At 49.0% G+C, this 20,452-nt stretch overlaps 1 protein-coding gene across 12 annotated transcripts in view; it reads right to left on the reverse strand.

The window, feature by feature from the left end:
• kif1b (kinesin family member 1B) overlaps positions 1-20,452 on the reverse strand; it is a 55,716-nt gene that overhangs the window by 28,036 nt on the left and 7,228 nt on the right. For 3 of the 12 annotated variants that reach the window (XM_027016308.2, XM_027016303.2, XM_035522341.1), the window contains exons 3-20: positions 12,042-12,118; positions 11,654-11,833; positions 11,337-11,402; positions 10,913-11,091; positions 9,988-10,099; positions 9,406-9,483; positions 9,084-9,149; positions 8,649-8,724; positions 8,485-8,563; positions 8,179-8,321; positions 5,582-5,715; positions 3,510-3,589; positions 3,144-3,219; positions 1,634-1,713; positions 1,330-1,436; positions 953-1,036; positions 420-600; positions 89-161 (exon numbers count right to left, since the gene is read on the reverse strand). In XM_027016308.2, coding sequence (XP_026872109.2) covers positions 89-161; positions 420-600; positions 953-1,036; positions 1,330-1,436; positions 1,634-1,713; positions 3,144-3,219; positions 3,510-3,589; positions 5,582-5,715; positions 8,179-8,321; positions 8,485-8,563; positions 8,649-8,724; positions 9,084-9,149; positions 9,406-9,483; positions 9,988-10,099; positions 10,913-11,091; positions 11,337-11,402; positions 11,654-11,833; positions 12,042-12,118 — 1,871 coding nt within the window. Of the gene's footprint in view, positions 1-88; positions 162-419; positions 601-952; positions 1,037-1,329; positions 1,437-1,633; positions 1,714-3,143; positions 3,220-3,509; positions 3,590-5,581; positions 5,794-7,514; positions 7,557-8,178; positions 8,322-8,484; positions 8,564-8,648; positions 8,725-8,936; positions 8,955-9,083; positions 9,150-9,405; positions 9,484-9,987; positions 10,100-10,912; positions 11,092-11,336; positions 11,403-11,653; positions 11,834-12,041; positions 12,119-20,452 lie in introns of all 12 variants that reach the window. The other 9 variants (XM_027016304.2, XM_027016297.2, XM_027016307.2 and 6 more) reach the window with 6 other exon arrangements.

Genomic DNA, 20,452 nt, shown 5'->3' on the forward strand with positions numbered 1-20,452 from the left:
CTGACGCAGTTTAAAACGACACCCCCGCCCCCAAAAAGCTCACTAGAAATAACACCAAAACTCTAGAGACAAATAGAGCAGGTCTTACCAGTCTCTGTTGCTCCAGTAGCTGATCAGCTTCTTCTTTCTCCTTCTTATAAAGGATTTCCATCTCAGTAAGCCTGAAGATAATACAGTGCAGGACACACTCGTGAGATCGCAGCTTGAATCTGAGCTCATTTCCGCTGTTCGCTGCATAATCCCTCGGACAACAATCCAGAGCAGGCACTACACCCCACAGACTTTGCCCTCGAGGGACTGCCAGCCCGTTTTATGGACACGCGGATGCGGTGGCTTAGCTTTCTACAGACCAGATTGATAAGAAGTCTGTTCCATGGGTGTCTGCACATAAGCCTAACGCCGTGCAGTCTTGCGCTAACCTCTTCTCCATCTCCTGTTTCATGTCGATGCCCTGCTTCTCCAGCAGTTCCCGCTGGGCAAACGTCCAGTCTACGGGTTCCACGGGGGTCTCGGCCGACGGGGTCTTCTCGCGCTCAGCGCGGGCCTGCTCGGGGTGGTTAAAACGGAACACGTGGTTCTTTCCCATGATGATGCGGTTGCCTGAAGAATGAGCAAGGGGGAACACGCGCGCGCACACACACACACACACACACACACACACACACACACACACACACACACACACACACACACACACACACACACACACACACACACACACACAGAGAGAGAGAGAGAGACACAAGCACGCACACAGAGACACACACAGAGAGAGATGCACACACGCACGCACAGTTAAGCTTAATTACCACTACACAAGCGCTTGTGAACAGAAAGTTTGCATAACCAAAAGGTCATATCTTAGTGGTCTAATGAAAAACATGTTTCAGTCACATTTCAATCACAGTTCTGAATCGCCAGGTTCAGTGTAACACTGAAAGTGGAGGCTCACCTGAGCGCAGCTGAACAGCAGCAGTCACACGCTTGCCGTTCACGTAGGTCTCCGATCCCTCGCACGGCACCAGTGTAACGATTACTGCAGGCACAGCAGTGCGATGGTCACGCACGTGCACGTGCACACGCCCCTCACCTCTCCACTCACCCCTCCTCACTGTTTGCTTTCTTTGCTCAAGTATCTTACGTAACTAAAACAGGCTTTGTGTGTCTGGGGCGATTACATGGACGACATCCTGATGAAATAGCCATCATCAAGATCATATTATGGTCTTAAGCATCTTAAATATTATAACTACGTTTAATATGCCAAGTCACTCATCTTCTGCGTGGGGAAAAAAAAAAACCCCAAAACAGCGCGGTTGTCGCCCTCACCGTCTCTGTTCTCGTTTCTCTCGCTGCAGAAGATGCAGTGCTCCTCTCTGATGTGCGCTCCACTCAGGACGATGTCCTGCCTCCTTCCCGCCTCCGCCTGGCCCACCCTGTCGAGGCAACGGCACACATCATACACTGCTACAGGGATAACGGCCCCCACCGGGTTACCGGCTCCCGGCAGCCTGGGCAAAGCTACCTGGCCTCCGGCCTGACAGTCTGTCGTCAAAAAACCCCCCCAAAAAACAGCTGTGGGAACGCAACGCGTTAGGAGACAGCCACAGGGCACGGGGGAACGCTTTCCTACCTTGTGAGTCCGTCTTTGATGTAGTACAGCAGACATTCCGACATGAGAGGATCCTCATTCAGGTTAACAAGGTGAGGAGTCTGAGATAAGGGAAGCAGAGGTCAAATGAGTCCAGAAAAGTTTGTTTAGTCTGCCAGTGACCAGTGAAGATTCCACAGTATGTGCAGAGCTGCCCAAAACAAGCCACAGCTTCCAACAAAGCTTCACTAAACATCCTTCCAAACTGAGACACTTGAAAAGGGGGGTTCTCGCATCTGGGCGCTACGTCAAAGCCACTGTGTTGTGAGCATCTATGGCAACAGATCTCCAGTCTACATCAACAGCACCAACCTTTTTCGGAGAAAACACCCCATTAAAGTCCGCATAGAGATCGCAAGGCCTGTCATCGAACAGCTGTTTGACAGACAGCAGCTCAGTGAAGAAAGGCACCGGGAAAGAGAGTACAAGCATTCAAACGACAGCAAACAGACAAAGAATTGAAATGGTGAGGAAATGAAAACTGAAGCGAAGCAAAAAGGAAACGCAAAGTCCCAAAGAGCAGACGGGTTTGGATGAGATGCATAGAGGAGGGGGAAGAAGGATAATTAGCCAATTAATGACACGAGTGTAAATGGTGAGTGTAGCCTGTACTGTTTCTGCAGGAGGGACAGAGCCTTCCCGAGGGAGACCTCGGCCACCCCCATCTGCCACCACACAGATCCACCACTCTCGCGCACCCTCCCCCTGCACCTCCAACCTTCTCCCAGTCAGATCTTCTGTTCAGTGGTGCTCACTGAGTCAGATCCTGTGAGCAAAACGCAGCTGGGCGGCTTTTAGCGAATGTAGAGCGAGACGGCATTAAAAGGGTTGCCATGACAGCGACACGCAAACATCCGGTGACGCTAATCACGACTGAGGCCAGGGTATGTTCCCATTCAGCTAAGATCCAACAATGCAGTGTTAAAACTGAACCTTCAGATTACATTAGACCCCATCAACATGGTTAGTGTACTTAAAGATGTCTGTGAACTGTTTTATAGTTATACTGATGGGATTTCTCACAATTACTGATTACTATGCCATCACAAAACACACAATGCACACAGACACAGAGGGAAATTATTTTTGAAAAAAATAATAAATAAAAATAAAGGGGGGGGACAAACAAACAAACAACCAATGCTGCCTGTATCTATAGAACTTTTTTTTTTTTACTCTAAATTAAGTCAAACTATTTTGACCCAAGTCAATACAGATAAAAATAAGGAGAAAAAAGTAAACGATTTAAAAAACATTCCTACTTTTTCCTTCTATTGAGCTTTACTGCTTAACGTGGACTAGGACAAAATGCACCGTTAATTCATATAGGGAACACCTTTACAACCTGGAAGAATCAGAGAAAAAAAGGGAAGGCCTTTGAAAATAGACCTCACACACATGCAAGTAAACAAGAGCGAGCTCATTCCTGCACGCTTGGAGCGAGCGTCTGCGCCAGACGGCGACGACAGCCTCTTGATTGTCACAGACGTACCTTTTTAGGAGAGAAGACGCCCAGGGTTCCACCGTCCTCGCGAATGGCTACGCCCATCTCTGCCAGCAGAGCCTCCCTGTGGAGACAGAGAGACGTGCATAAAAACGCAGACCAGTCCAAATGAGTCAGGAACGCAGCCTGCGACAGGAAACAGGCAGGAACGGCCGCCCAGAACAACACTACGATGCATAACAGACACATTTCTGCCAAAAATCAAACCTGCAGAACAGGCCCATCAAACAGAGCGAGAGACTAGTGCATCATATGCCACCAGAGAGTGCACGCCACAGCCATGATTGACAGTCTTTACGGGAACTGTGGGAGGGGCAGGAAGTGTTTTAGCATGCCAGGCACGCTGGTACTGACCGCTCCATGCGGATGGCCTCAGTCTTCCTCAGCTTCTCTTCCCAGGTCTCGTTCAGCTCGGCTATGATCTTCTCCGACTCCTGCAGTGGGGGACAGAGTCACACTAGTCACGCCATCGTGAGCCGTTATGGCGAAAGAATACATTCCATCATAAAAGGTTTTACACGTAGCGGAATGATGCTATAGCGACAGAGATGAAAGGTCAAACACCACAATTAAACTACCTGCGATTATTCAACTAGCCTGCAAAAACAGGTGAGAAGCAAACAGTCTTAGCTAGAGGCTGGAGACAGACGGCCCTGCTGAACAGACTTTGCAATACTGGAAAGTTAGCGACTGCAACAGAATATGCTCATTAAACCCAAGAAAAGAGAAAACTCCAGAAACTCTGCAGACTTGATTCCAACTTAAACAAGGCACATTCACGCATCAGGCATTTCAGGCATATTTTAAAATAAAAACAGCTTTTATTAAATGGACAAGGCCACTGACCGATTCACTTCATCCATTTTTCTCATGTTTGTGCAATGGCGTGTCAGCTCACATGTTTGTGGCAGCTTGCGTTCGTAACCCTAACCCTGCAGAAAAGCCCAGCCACCGCATGTTAAAGTCTCACAGCCATACCATGGCGAGAGCAGCATATGTACTTTACGACTCTACGGCCAGGACACTACCTGAAGGTGACGGCAACGTGACCGAAGCATCACTGGTCTAAGGAGAAGAAAACTGAGCTAAGGAGCACAGAGGCAGCTGTTCTCTGGCTTCTCTACTTTGTATGTAACTCACTGATACAAGCTGAAAGGGAGAGGAGAATCAATTATCGGGCATAAAAATATAGGAAGTCTGCAGACTACACCTCCTTAGATCCTTCCTAAAGGGTTAATATCCTTTGACCTCTGGTGACTGTGAAATAACCATGCTACTTGGCTTTTAACAATATTATTAACGCAGTAAATGAAATAATTTAAATAACACACTCAGTAGCTCAGCACAAGATGGGAAGGTTACATAGAAGTCCTACTCCAGCAATACAATAAGTCATTTTGGACAGAAATACTAGTAACCGTTAGATAAGTTCACTTCTGTAATCTTTCCAATTCACGTGCGTACTCCCACATGACTGACGCTGGACTGACACACGTCCATATGCCCAGAATAAAACAAGGGGAGAAAATAACAGCGTGTTACGCCTGCCTTTAATGCCTAATGGTCACAAAGAGCAGGTCTATTTTCATCCGATTTCTGAAGTGCATTGGAGGCTGACGTCACTGGATGACAAACAAGAGTGTTGGCCACTGCTGTAACCATGGAAACTATAGCTCCTGACGGCAAGATGCTCCTGATAAGCTTGAGTTCCGTGTGTGTGTGTGTGTGAGCGAGGGAGAAATCCAAGAAAGACCTGCTGGTAATGGAGAAAGGATGAAGCCATATCCATGTCCAGTACATTGCACTAAATGACTATTATCAACACGTAACTGTAATAAGTCATCCCCCAAACGCCGCTGCTCCCCACTAGACAACAGCTTAAGGAGAGCTTTGTTCCTGAACGGAACTGGCACCACTGCATCAACAACACGAGCAAGCACAAATGCCTGGGAACATTTGGGAGGTTACCATGGTGAACCAGATCACAGCTTGCATACTTAACAAGTGCAATTTATTAGTTGCAGAACATTGGGAGAACGACAGTCCCTTGGGCACAGGCTGTGAGAATGAAGTAGACAGATGGTGATTTCAGTGATCAGCTTTGGATGCGTGCTGGGTAAATCAGAGGCCAGGGAGTGAAGCTCACCCTTTCTCCGACCCTAACCCTAGTCATGGAAAAAAAAAAAAAAAAAAAATCATCACACAACTTTCAGATCACTGCACAAGGGGCATCCGTTATAGAAGTGTCTTTTCAGTCTCCTAGGATGAGAACTTTGACATAAAATAATTTCCAGTTATTACAAAATCCAGGGCTAGATTTTGGATTCAAGGTGCTGGGCTGAGCACTTCTGTTTGTGTCGCTCACATGAGTTTCGAGGTCAGCACAGATGCCTCTCTGACCAGGAGAGAAGCGTGCGGGAACGTACCTTGAGCCTCTCGATGGCCTCCTCTCCGCCGGGCGTGGACATGATACGCTCCTGGATGCTGGAGACAGACTGCAGGCCAGCCTGGCTGCACAGGGAGCTGGAGGACGGAGACGCCGTCAGGCAGCCCATCGGCGCTGTGGAGAGATGGCCAGGCCGTTGGTTCTCTGAGGCTAGCAAGTATCTATGTTTACTGTTGTGAATGTCTTTCAGGTCTGGGGCCCACAGAGGACAGATGGGAAGAGGGGAAAGGGGCATGAAAACAACGGAGACGGGTAACGGGGAGAGGGAGGGGGGGGGAGAGAGAGAGAGAGAGAGAGAGAGAGAGAGAGAGAGAGAGAGAGAAAGGACAATGAGGACGAAAGACTAGCAAGACACACGATACACATTAAAAAATAAAAACAAAACACAACCCAATCAAATGGTCAGATACACAAGGTGTTGGTTTTCACACCAGGGGTGCCAAAACCTGTTAGGATGTCATTTAATTTGAATTAGTGTGACTAATTGTTTGATTTTGTCATTTGCTTCAGGCTAGACTATATTTGTCTTTTATTACATCAAATTATTGTTGAAGATCTGTGATGTCACACGCCAGCGCAAGTATCTGAAAGCAAATTGGATATTCAATTTTGTAATCTTTATTTGATTAAAAAAGTTGGAGACCTGGGTGAAAACCATTTTCATTTCAGGAGAGCGAGGGGTTTATGGTGAAGGGCTACACAGGAGCCTCGGAGCCAGAGGTCAGAGCAGGGCAGGGACTGTACGAATACACATGCTGTAGTTCCAGGCTGGGACGCTGTGGGCTCCGTCTCACACCCACACACATCTTGCTCTTATTGCTGGAAAGCAAAGCCACAGAGCTCCACAAATTAGCCATGAGAGCACCCGGGGTGACCGAGAATGACCGGACGAAACCTCTACCAGTGAGCTCGGCCTCAGGATAGGAGAGGTTTCAGCTGCCTGTTCTTTCTGCTGGCTCTACTGTGTGAGGAACGACAGCCTCCTGAAACGTCTGGGACCCCGCTGCTACAGCGCAGCTGAGAGTTATGCTTCCGTCTGCTCCATGCAAATAACTCATGCAATCCAAACAGCAAGCGCGCAGTACACTGAGCGGTTCCGCTGCATTAAAACCTCCATCTTGACTGCTGGGGCAGTAGCTGTCTTTTTCTACAGATCAAGAACTCCCAGACAGATGTCAAAATAACACAGTTCTGTATCAGTAGCCCTTAATGCTCTTGAAGCTGTTTAAAAAGAGGAACACAGGGTGCGCAAGAGGATCCAAGACTAGGACAGGGAAGCCGAGAAGGGGAGTCATTTGGAGGGGAGAGGGAAATACGACTGGACAGGGAGCAGCTAGATCGATAAAAGCTACAGTAAGCTAGCACGGCCAATACTTCACGGTCACCCATTCAGTTCCACCTCTACGTCTGCAAAGGTGAAAGTAAGCATGCACCTTTCCTCCGGCAGTGCCTAGCTGCAACCTGAGGAGCAATCTGAATACTGTCACCTGTAATGGACAGGTACAGGACATCACAAAAACCTTTTCAATGACAAAAAACAAAGAGCAACGTAAAAGGACAGCATAGAAGGTAGGGATGAGCTAAACATTGAGACAAATAAATGGGGCCTGTTGCTAGTCAGTGAGGGGGCTAAGTGCAGATGGGTCCCAGCCCATAGAAGTGCAAGGGCAAAGGGTTCAGCCCGCACGCTAGATGCCCCGCGCCCGGCCCCACCTCCTAAACCCGGCAGGCGGAATTTGTCTGGAACTCCTTGGGTCTCAAGCTCTGGCAGGAAGAGAAACAGAGGCATGCAAAGCCAGTGGGTTCACTTCCAGAGAGCCAGAAGCGATGTTTAAGCCATCAGCAGTGAGGAGGGAGGGTAGAGTGCACTAGAGGGAGGGGGAGGACACACGGAAGGCTATACATATACACACATTTGCTTTCACTTCCAGGGTAATCATCCCCCATTGGCTCGACTGAAGGGAAGCAGGAAGAACAGGACAGGGTGAGAGGTCAACGTTTAAAAAGGAAGGAAGTTGGAGAATTTGGACCCAATAGGTAGAAATATACACCAAAGATACGAATGTGATGGACCAGACAAACCTTAGCATGCAGAATTCACTCTAATTGACCCTGGCCATATCCAGTTATTCAATCCAATGTATTTCAACCCTACTGAATTCCTATGACATTTGTCTATATATGATCTGATTCATAAATAAGCAGGATACCAACATCACAAACGTGAAATCACGTTATCGTTTAGCGCACTTCATTATTAGGAATCCACATCTGATTGGATGTACTGCAAAGCTTTATGGCCTACAAAAATTGGAAATACTATTAATCTTGCCTGTATATAAGACAACAGATATCTGGCTATGTATGTGTCTGTGTATTACACAGTTTCATTCCTTGTTAAGCAGTTTAATAAAAGGAGTTCGGATCTAGAGACACAGATGCAAATGGTATGAAGACAGCAGGACGAGAGCTAGATCACACCTGAGGAGGATATTGGGGATATTGTGAACGGTGGTGTGTGGTGCTGGCGGGTTAGCGTAGCAGGGGTCTCCTGTGGACACCACACCGCCGACTTACTGTCCAGGATGTCACCGAGGCCCTGGGCTCGGAGCAGCTCCTTTAGACGAGACACCTCGTCCTTCAGCTCACGCACCAGCTTGGCGTTGGGGTCCTCGTTGATCACGGCGTTGCACTTGATCTGCTTGGCTCGGTCTGCGTACCTGTAGGGGAGGGAGGGAGAGAGAGAGAGAGACCACATGAAGGTCGCACATTATAAGAGAGAGACACACAAAGATAATTAAAAAACCATTTGAGTTTCAGTTGCGTGGCCAGGGTCATGGGGTCGGGGGGTGTCTGTGGTCAGAGGGGTGGTGGAGCTTTAACCTCAGGGTGCTCAGGGTCTCATCATAGTTAATGTCAGCAGGACTCAGGGCAGCCACCATAGCTGTGCGCGAGTTTCCACCTAGTTAAAGAAATGTAGAAATCAATACAACAGCCAACACCACTATTATAACATCTGACTGAGGCCTATAATGGGCTACACATACCTAAATTCTCTCTCAGAAGCCACGTCAACACAGAGTCCCTGTAAGGAATGAAGTCTGTCTTCTTTTTCTTCTTGCTCTGTTTTCAAAACATGATCATCCATCAACACTCACAGAAGAAATGACCACAATATCATGTCAGGAAATGGTTAGTTTTGAAAAATGAAAGGGACATTAATGTGAGGTGGGGCACAGGTTATACGCTGGAGGGGAGAACAAAAGCTAAAACAATGAGAGCACAGATCGCTAGTCTTTGCTTTCACTAAAGGGATCAGTGAACACGGGTTTTACCTTGCTGGTACAGTTATCCTGGGTTGGCAAGCATTGGCAAGAGAGAGACACACACAGCACTCAGTGTTACAGCACTGCAGTAAGACAGGCAGGAGAGACAGACAGGAAGGCCACAGCAGAGTACCAAGACTTTGCAGTAATACTCACCACCTCAGCCAGCGCAGAGATCACCTTTCCCAGGGTAGTCAAGGACTTGTTGATGTTCGCACCCTCCTGTGGAGCAAAATAATGCGTCTTGATTCCTAAGCTGCGCTCTGTGGCCTAAATGCCCCTAAAGTGAAGAGGCCATTATGTTTCTAAGGGATTTTTTTTGCTGTAGCACTTTGCATCAGAGTACACAATGTGACTAGAGGCACTTTTACATGTGCAGTTGTGTGTGCGTGTGTGTGTGTGTGTGTGTGTGTGTGTGTGTGTGTGCGCAGCCAGCAGCGGCGTTGCCATGGTAAAGGGCAGCGGGACAAGTGTGTACCTTCAGCCGCGTGCCCTTGGCGCCGGTCGAGTCGGCACGCTCGCTGCCTGCCAGGTCCACCAGGCTGATTTTGCTGACCTGCAACACGATGCAACACAGGCCCCATCACACCCGAGGCACAGAGACAGGAACCAACAGGACAGAGAAAATCTCAACTGGCCACTCAAAGACCTCAACTTCTCATTCGGTTTCTCCCACCCATTCACGGTTCATCTTTCCATTCATCGTAGTTAAAAAGCTTAAACTGGTTCACCAGCTGGAGCGGTGAACTCGTTCGAGTGTACCGGTGACGCACTTGAACTACAGATCCCTGGACCAAGCAATCTGGGTCAGGAACACAGTTTCTGCTCACTCAGCCTCACACTGGCTGCCCAGGGGACAGTGGGTTGAGAGCAGCCGTACAGAGCGGCAAGTTCAGCCCAGGGAGGAAAATCGAATGCGTTCGCGCTGCACAAAGGCTATTGTCCACGCCGGCGCCACAGAGATGCTTTTGTGCGTAAAACCGTCAGACAATGAGCCCTACACACGAGAGCAGAGGACCCCACCCTCTCTCCCCGCAGGGGGACGGGCCCCTGCTCTGACCTTCTCCGTGGACAGGTCTGTCTCGCTGTCGTGCTTCTTCTGGGTGAAGACGATGGTGAAGACGGCGTGGGAGCGGCTACTGGTCTCGTTCATGTTGGTGGCGGCAACAGTCCTGCAGACAGGAATTGTGGGTAAAACATGGAATAAGAAAGCATGCGTGATGGGCTGTTCCTAGAACACTTCCTAGAACACTGTGCAGACTCATTTGCACACTAGTACCCTGCTGAGGAGCTTTCCTGACCTATCACTAGGACTCGCTTTCTGGAGGAGTGAAAGCAGCTAATCTCTGAGGGCCACGTGTGAGTCACAGGCCAGTCCCGCTCACAGCGGGGATGCGTACAGGCCGCATATTCAGGATTATGGTCACCGTCACCGACCGTAATCCTGGAAAGTACTAGAGAGTGCAGGAGGGCGACCAGACTCTCAAAGTGTGGGGAAAGACAGTGGAGAAATTGGCATTATGTGGTGCTCTACAGCAGGAAACCCTGAGAGCAGGCAGTGGGTACCACTCCTTCAAAAGACACACGCGCGCACACACACACACACACACACACACACACACACACACACACACACAAAACTAAGCTGTCCCATGACCACTCATGACCTTCCTCTGCAGAAGAGCTATATTTACTGAGTATAAAGGCATCCCCTGTAGTACCTTTTCAGTCCGCTAATGCAATTTCCGGATCTCTGGCAATCCAGCCACAAAACGAATGGCTCCCATCAGCCAAGTGCTCACATCACCTTTCACTTTTAGTGACTGTGAGGGAATCAACATGGTCTCTCAAAGACGGAAGGTACCAGCTACCCTGCAGGGGACCTCCACACATGTCGTTTGGGAAATGGACAAAAGGCGGCGCCTAACTGAAGGGAGGTCATTTTCAGGCCGGCGCTTCTGCGTCCTCCACGTCAGTCCCCTCACCTGGCCTTGTTACCGGCGTCCATGAGGTCAGCGATGTCCGTGTACGAGGTCACGGCCAGCTTGGACAGATCCTCGACGTACGGCCCAAGCAAGGGGTGCTCCCTCACACGCAGGTTCCCCTTGTTCTTGGGGTTGAGCAGGTCCCGCACCCGCTCGCAGTAAATCTCCATGTACGCGACCTACACGCGCACACGTATGTTTAGGTTTAAAGGTCATGGCAACACATTCGGACAAAATCGGATTATTCTGTAGTTGCTGAATGATAGGCGTGTGAGAGATGAGGGGTCAGCTGAGGGCAGGGCGGAGCCATGCAGGACCGTCCGAGGAAGGCCGACCCCGCAGAGCGTGGGTGCCCCGGCCGGTCCTGCGCCTCCTCGCGCGACCGGGAGGATCCGGAGAGAAGGGGCGCACGTAGGCCACTCACCTCCACAGAGTACGAGAGATCTTCGTCGGTGCTGTCGTTGATTTTCTCAAAGAGTTCTTCGCAGAGCTGAGCAGGGAAGTGAAAATGGCGCATTAGGCGGTGAGGAGAGACGGATCGATAAAGCACACAAATAACTCAAGCTGCTGCAGGAAAGGCCAGAAAAAGAGCCAATTCCTTAATGTCTTCTGGCAAGAGTTCTCTGGGATTAGAGACTCTGGAGCTAAACCTGACTCATTCATGCCTGCTGTTGGTTCTTTCCGCTGACATTCCTTGACAGCGAGATGCCTCCCTGTCCCATATGGCGCTCTGAGACACACCTGAGGGATGATGCCTTCCTGCCCTTCCTCCTGTTTGCCCATCATGGTGTAGGACTTGCCAGCACCAGTCTGGCCGTAGGCAAAGATGCAAACGTTGTAGCCCTCGAATGCATGCTGTAGCATCTCCTTGCCGATGTCGTTGTACACGCGGCTCTGGGACGCGAAGCTTGGGTCGTCCAGCTAGGGGAGGACAGGGGAAATGGGTGGAGAGTGCACGCACGCACGACATCAGCTGATGATTAATTACTCTCAATCATCACAAATGGGCATTTTATACAGAGCAAGCACAACAGAAAAAACAGTACAGGATCACAGAGGAAGAGAGAGAGAGATGAAGAGAAAAAAGGACAGACAAAGAAGGCAGAAATAAAAGAGAAACAGGAATTACCGTAGTATGTGACCAGTAAGAGTAATCGAAGCTGAAGGACTTTGGTGCTTCTTTTGGGTTTTTGGGATTCAAAATAGCTGGAAGAGAGGACAGGACAGACATGAGTGCAACATAAAGGAAGCCTGATCTCTTTGTGGTGAGGTGTTTATTGGGTCCCTGCTCTACTGAGGACAAGAGACCTGATCTGGGAGGGAAAAAAAAAGAAAAGCATTCCTTTGTAATATTAAAGGTTATTGGTGGTATGCAGACCTCTAATGTTCAACTATCCTTTAAAATCTATAAAACAGTCATGTTAGTGATGCCCTCCAGAAAAATGGGTAGCATAAAAGAAGTCTCTGGGATCTTACAGAGTGAACTTTTCACACAGCTGTATCTTGATTTCTGAATTGAACATCTGATCAAATGCCATGGCCTCAGGGTCTGGCTGCCTCTGTTGACCTTTTGGACTCAAAAGTCACCTCAAAAGATATCTCTGGGGTATGTCCCAAGACTTCAAATTGAACAAGCTCATCCATGCAACATAACTGCCCTCCTTACGAAAACACTTAATTCACTTATTTTCCTTTTAACATGCTGTAAGGTTTCCCCACAGCCAAACACTAGCAGAACAGGAAGTGAGAACCAGGGTGGCACATGACTTCACAGCTCACAAGCACAAACCCCTTGATTAAGCATGTCCCAGTCCGCGAAAAACGGCGTGCGCAGAATAGAGGGGCCTTTTGAGCGCGATGCACAGACGAGAGCCAACCGCCCCAAACCCAGTAGGAGCAGAGGTCACGCGTTTGACCCTTTGCGTGCTGCTCCACTTGGCTACTTCAGTCCTGACCCACTCTCACTCTCCTCTTCTCTCCATGAAACCATCCCAGCTTCTCGGACCACCTCTTCCCCACATGCCTGTGCACATACAACCCCCCCCCCCCCCCCCCCCCCCCCCCCCCATCTCGCCCTCCTTCCCACCAGGCTGTGCCCACCACTCCTTCTCCTCGTGGGGCCAACCAGCCGTGCCGTCTTAATCAACAGTAATCTGCAGCCGCGACTGGCACGAGTCTCCCCCCCCCCCCCCCCCCCCCGCGGCTGGAACGCACAGTGGGATATTTATAGTCCTCATGGGGGCCAGCTGCTGCTTAAAAACCCTCCCGAGTGAGCGTGTTGGAGCCGAGGCTGGCGAGATCCCCGGTTTGTGCCCGCGAGCGGACCATGCCAGCAGGGACGACGGGTGGGGGCCTGGAAAAAGCTGAGGGGGCGACCGGTGAATATGTTGTGCATGCTGCCGACCTAGCAACCACCCAAACAGAACGGCAACACGCGCAGTTCCTCCGGCCACAGAGAGGTGCGCATAGCACAACGTGTGTGTGTGTGCGCGCATGCGCGCGCGTTTTCAGGCAGATCACCCTATATGTCAAAAATAAAGGAAGAATGGGGCAGTCCAATTACAAACAGAAGCACAGTGCTCATGCAGAGAACCTGACACCCCAATCTCAGGGCATTCATCAATAATGCCGTATAATAATGTGTGTGTGTATGTGTGTGTGAGTATGGGGTTGGGGGGTGAGCACAATACTCTTCTCTCCTGCAGGTTACAGTCTAATGAGAAAGATCAACAGAGGAGAGTGAACTCAGTAGGTTCTCCAGGGTATTCAGGACAGGAGTCACTGTTTTTCCTTTCGGAGCACGACAGCAGAGTTTGTCTGATCGCTGAGGTCACACAGGTGAGAACAGGAGACACCACCTCGCCTCGCAAGCCCCTCAAGACGTGCCAGGACCAGCCTGCCTTATTGGGCATCGATTCATAGGAGGGGTCTGAGAAGGGGCAAAGCTAATTTACGAGTGAGTCCAGCTTTGATCTGCACTCTTTTCCTGGAACAAAAAGCCCAGAGAGGCTATAAATGCCTGCGCCCACTCTGGCCCCATCGGCCGTGCTCCTTAGGCATAGCCATGGCTGGGGCGCTGGAGCCCCGCCCCCTTCCTCCGGGACTTCCCCTTACTGAGACATGTGCTGGTACCACGCACACGCACGATCCCGCAGCCTCCGTTCATGGCTAAATCACTAAGGCAACCATGTCTCATCCAGACCTTCTGAGGAGGGAAGAGTTTTTCCCAACGGTGAACGTGATGCACGATCACGACAACTCATCCGGCTTGTTCTCTCCATCTGTCTGTGGTCCGTGTCCCTCCCTCCGTTTACCTGACTGTCTATCCCACACGGAATCTCCATATCACGGGTCCTGCACGTACTTAACGTACACAACACCTCACGCGCACGCACACACACACTTTGTACAATGACTATATTGATCATCTGACCAATTTGGCAACAGGTAGGACCTTGCATGCCCGTCACCGTGACAACCGGCACACTGCTCAGCAGGAATCACTTCTTACGTGTGCCATAATTCACTGTTCCACTGCTGCCGTCACACTCTGCATCCACTGAACATTTTAACCGTGTGTGTGTATATATATCATTAAACAATTAGCCTACGCTAAAGTCGACCGATCCTCAAACCCGCCGGGATGCATAAAAAAGACTCATAATGAACACATTTAGACTCGTAGGCCAGACATCAAGCTGCTTAAGTCTGCAGAGAGCACAGCTTTGTGGTAGCACCACGCATGAACGCTGCAGAAGACAGGAGGAGACTGTGAAACGGCCCTGTGCAAAGACACACGTGCGCCAGCCTTGGAACACGAACCCGGCCATTAGCGGAGTCCTCCGATTAGGCAGGACTGCCCCACCCAGCCCCTGTGCAATCAACGTGAAGCCAACACCTTCAATGATCCGTGTGAAAGCACAATATTAAACAAAGAGGACAAGTACCGTCCAAGTGGAGGTAATTAGCGCTCCACCTCTCCAGCGACAAGTAGGAAGTTGATCATTATGCAAACGTCACGCTGAAAGTGTCGCCCGTTTCCTGGAAGCAGCTTCCCGGTTCCAACTCTGCCTTTTAATTCAACTTGGGGGTTTTTCCCCCCATTCTTCTGTTCTTTTTCCTGCCATATTCCGTAGTCATGTGACCATGCAGTCTCTGATATTACTGGCTCTGCTCCTCACATGCACATAATTGTGCATGCAAACACACACTCACTCAGTCCACACTCAGGTGCAGAAATACAGCCCACACCGTGCTGGGTGGCCCAGGCAGGGGTCAGATGCACACAGGCCCACAATAATGAGCTCACATCCCTTCATCGCAGTGCGAAAGAAAGGCAGAAGGGACTCTTAACAAGGACCAGGCTGTTTTTAACCAGCCTGCAAAGAGTTTACATCCAAGAGGAGAGCAAGAATCCACCAACATCTGGCTTCTGGGCCTGTAGAACTTTGAACTCCGTTGTCTAGGTCCACCTGGCCCAGAGGAGGAGCAGCCGTGCTCCGTCTGATGGAGGGCCATGGTCCCAGACTTCCCCTCCCCTCTCTTCTCCAGGCATCTGATGTGGATCTGGCCCAAAGCCAATTCTATACTCACAATTAGCAGTGTTCAGCAACTCTTAAGGTAACAACTAGTCCCCAAAACAGAAAATTGCAACAGTGGTGCATCACAAAGAGCTGACTAGAATCCAACATCTGTCACAATGCGTTTCCAAAGCCAGCTAAAAATACCCAGGTTCAAAACAGGCCCCCAAGAGGCTGGTAAAAGCAGGGGGCAGATGTTTAACACGGGTCAGAAAAGAAAGGAATACCAGGAATAAATTCACACTTTCCCCCCATTCCAGTGGGCCGGATCCTAAAGACGGAAGCTCAAGGAAGTCTGTCGCTCTAGCATATGAAGTCTGTCTGGCTTCACACACACACACCAATTTATTCACAGGTAAACTAACACTAACATCTGCGCAGAACATACAGTGCTGCTGATCACATGGTCTAACAGAGGTCAGGTATAGGATACAAGACCATGAAACCTGAACTTAGCAGAGACTCAAACCCAGGTGACAGAACACATCAACAATTACAACATGAACAAATTAAGAGTGATAACAGATAGCCTCTTCACAGCATCACACAGACGCCGTCATCCTGACACATACCCCTGACTGGGAGCACGCCGTGGAGTAGACACGTGACGGAAGTTTAACAGGAAGCGTTACGGAAGCATGCCCAGGTGATAACAAGGCACGACCGCACAGCACGGAGACAATGCAAACAGCTGTCAGAGAGACACAAATCAAACTGCACAACAGGAAGGCGGTGGGCTTTTGCAAGATCAATGAAAAAGGCGTACAAATGTGGACAGAGAGAGCAGGCAGCTGGCGAGAACAGTGGGGATTCTCTTCCTCCGTCCACGCAGACACATCCGGGCGTGTTTACCGCAACAGGGTTTCAACTTTGCTATTGTGTTCCAGTAATCCAGGTCACCCCCCACCCCACCGGCCTCTCACTGTCCACGCCACTTTCTCTCTCTCTCTCTGTCTCCTAGCCCAGTGAGAGAGAGAGAGAGAGAGAGAGAGAGGTCAGAGGGGAAGGAGACGGCTGGAGAACAATGCAGCAGTGGCAAGCGGCCGGGTAGTCCCGTCCACGGCCGAGTCCTGCACAGCGCGTGAGGTCATCGGTTATGACAAGCCTGTGCCCTTTTTTAGAGCACAATGACTTTTCCCCACATAGTCCGGTTCCATCTAACAATGTCTGACACAGGGAATGCTCAGGTCAAGGACCCTCAGAGGCAGCAGACCAAAGTATATTCAAATAACGGTGATAAATATTCACTCAAACAAGCCAAAGCACTCACATGCTTTAAAATCTGTCCTTGAATAATCTGCATTATGAGTCTAATGGAGGTGCTTTAAACAGACATCACCTAATGAGAGCACGACGTATAAAAAAAAGAAGTGATACGCAGGGGTAAAAACTTGAGCTAAACGAAGGTGGGGCAGGGAGGGCGTAGAGGGGAACCCCTGGGCCCGTACAGAGCGGCCCAGCTGCTGGAGAGGCCTGCTCCACTCCTGCTATTTATACGGCAGCAGATGGCAGGTTCTCCTCAATATGCTGACAGATCCGCAGTGACAGGAAGGAATGGGCACGTTTTCCTGACACACTCCACTCAGCAAGAAAGCACGCACGCACGCACAGACACACACAGACAAACGCAAAAGACGCAGAGACACACACAGCTCAAGCACCAGACAGGCCATAGAGGGCTGGGAAGACGTTTAAACCAGACAGCGATGCTGATGTTTGGAGACGGTTGCTGATGAAGGACTTCTGGGTTCTAAAGATGATAGAAGGTGCAGGATTGGGTATCACATCAGCTATTTCCATGAGTCGCATTGTGCAGCAGGTTATTTCTGCACCAAAGCCAGCTTGAACCCTCCTCACCCTGGTAAAGCAGGACCCAGAGCCTGACCTAGAGTTTACTCCTCACCAGAGGAGACGTGAGGAAAGCTGCTTTGCTTTTTCCTGCTCTGCACACGAGAACTACCCAACAGGAAACAGAAGTGGCCACTGAACAGATGGCCCAACCCCCCTGCAGGTGCACGTTTAACGTATGCAGAAACGGAGACGGCATGAGAACGAGCAACAACGTGTGTGGTGTGAGAAAGACCTTCGGCACATTCCACTCCACATACCCAATAGGGTGAGTGGAGAAGAAAAGTACATCAGCAGCTATTTTATATCCAGATTACCTGCTGATTAGAAACTAAATGAAGAAAGATGGACAAACATTAAAAAAAAAAAAAACAACCCCACAAACGGAACATCCATCCGCATATAGTTGCATTGGGAAAACTTTTTGTGCCCTTCCAATGAACTGCAATGGCTACCTTGCTGGTGTAATACAAAAAACGACACCATATCCAATACCTCTCTGAATGCCTGACTGCTGCAAATGTCTTGAACTCTAGATCAAAAGGCACTGACATTTGAGATAGCTGATGGCCTCCAGGAGGGCGAAAAGGAGAGACCAAAGGAGGGACCGACCGAGAGAGTGCATGCAGAAGACGCTAGAAGCAACAAAAGTGAAGAAGCTTTCTTCTTCACCATCAGCAAGTTCATCGCGCCATACTTCCTGTAGGAGCCAGGGCTCCACTGCAGGATTTCCAAGTTTTTGTAATGCACAAAAACAAAACAACAACAACAACAACAACGTCTGCTTTGCTTTCTTGGGATTAAAACTGCATGAATAAGAGTACTGGCCATGCCTGGACTATAAATAGAGATTTTTTGCCATTCATCTCCTTGCACAATCTGAGTCTCAAATCAAATCAAATCAAAGAGAAAGAGAGAGAGAGAGAGAGAGAGAGAGAGAGAGAGAGAGTCCCAGCTGTTAGGTAACCAGCCTCCTTAGGACCATGTGAAGACAGACAGACGATTCATTATGTGCATTAAGCAGCTTGTGCTATCAGGGAGATACAAGCTGATGAGAAATGTAGGCCACAGAGGTACCAACATGTCACGGTGACACATGGCTGGATTTTTACTGGAGAATGCAGATCCATTTAGGCTAACCTCGCACTAGTCAGGTGACACCAAGCCTTAGTGCTTAAATGCCACTTCATGGACGGCACACCCAAGTGTGGAGCTCCGAAGCAGCCTTCTATGCTGGCTAACGTAGCGTCACACAGAGCACTTTCAGGCTTACATGATGCGCTGCTGCCAGTCAGAGTGAAATGAATGAGGGACACATGCAATTCAACCATTTCACAAGATGCTCTGTGCAATGCTGGAACACTGAACTGTTCCCCATTTCCCTGCACATGCACATTACTGAACAGAATGACATGGGGCACTGAATTCAAAATAGGCATTTCACCTCTAACAGACCTGAGCCACTCAATTTTGGACACGTTAAGCAGGAAAAAATTCTCTCAAAGAACAGTCAAGGACCAAACAGTGAGCCCAGCCTAGGTTTACACAACCATTTTGGAATACACAAAATACATTTTAGTTTTCTGAAGAATAAACAGAAATGCATAAAGAGCTTAAAAGCATACAAACAAAGCCTCTCCAGCACCTTGCACACTTTTGCAATTTAAGAAGTGCCATTCAGGTGCACGCGAGTGCGTGGAAGTACAAGCTATTGTCCGATTTTTTTAAAGCACACTGGCTTTCTAACTAGGCCGTTATTTTGTGGTTTCGTGAACACTGGGCCAGAAGATCCGACGCTGCACTGGTATCTTCAGCTCATGGACGTCCAGCAGAACAGTGCTTTTACCCAGACTGAACTGGCCCCAATCTCTGCATTAACCGGTACAGACTTGACCAGAGTATGGGGCCAAGCCAAAATAACTCCACACCCACTTCAAGACACTTCCAAAATACTTGCTCCTATGCCAGAGAGAAGGGACAGAAGTCAGGAAGAGAGCTAATCTGTGACCCCTCCAAGCCCTAACTTAGCAGGAGCTGCTCTCTATGCAGACATTGCTACAGCAGAAAAGCCCCACAATTCCAGTGCTTGGGGCCAGGAATCCCACCCTTGCACACATGGTGGAGCCCCCCCCCTTACACTCTCCAAACAAGAAACAGAAGCCTCAGTCCAACCCAATGTCACAACACTCCCACCTAGATCACGACACACAACGGAGATCACAGGCCAGAAATCAGCCTACTTTCACTGTACTCCTAATTACAAATTACAACACATAGTTGAGATCACAGGCCTGAGATTAGCCCATTGTCACTGCATTCCTAATTAGAGATTACCATACATTGGAGATCACAGGCCTGAGGTCAGCCTGCTTCCATGATGTTCCTAATTATAAACATCTTAGCATAAAAACAACTTTTAGGAGAGGAAAAAAAACACAAACAATTTCCATATATGAAGGAATAAAGTGGAATATGACTACTTTTTAGTATATGACAACTTTTCAAAAATATCTAAAGCAGATAGGATCAGATAAGCCAAGCTCAGCGTATAAAAAATGAGATGAGAATGGCTATTGGAATATATAAATCAAGTTTAATATCATCTTATTACTGTTAATCTGTTGTTTGTGTACCAGAGTTCTCACATAAATCACATCAGAAAACCACTAATTAGCAATCCAGCGAAAACCCTGTTGCTTTCCCAGCCGGCTCGAGGGTTTGGCCACAGTCATGTCCACAAATGCCACATTTTAAATTCACAGCGATACTGAATCAAGAGTAAAAAAGATCCTTTGGCAAAGACATGCCATGGTTAACCAAAGCACCTCCCAGGCCACCACAAAACAACTGATTCCAGTCTGAGAGTGGCCTTCGTCTGACTTCCGCCCATACATGAGCAGATACTAAAGCCTTTAGCCTCAACTCACTGTGAACAAAATATTTGTGTTCATTATACAAATGCAAGGTGAGTATGAGAGTATGACAAAGGCAGAATAAAATGAGAAGCGTTGGAAATGGAGCCTACGAGGAGGTTTAAAACAGCTGGCAACCTAGACTAATGAAACAGTGGAATATCATCACTCAGTAGCACCACTGACAGGCAACGAGTGGA

The sequence above is a fragment of the Electrophorus electricus genome, chromosome 24, assembly GCF_013358815.1.
Source record: "Electrophorus electricus isolate fEleEle1 chromosome 24, fEleEle1.pri, whole genome shotgun sequence".
NCBI classification, from domain to species: domain Eukaryota; kingdom Metazoa; phylum Chordata; class Actinopteri; order Gymnotiformes; family Gymnotidae; genus Electrophorus; species Electrophorus electricus.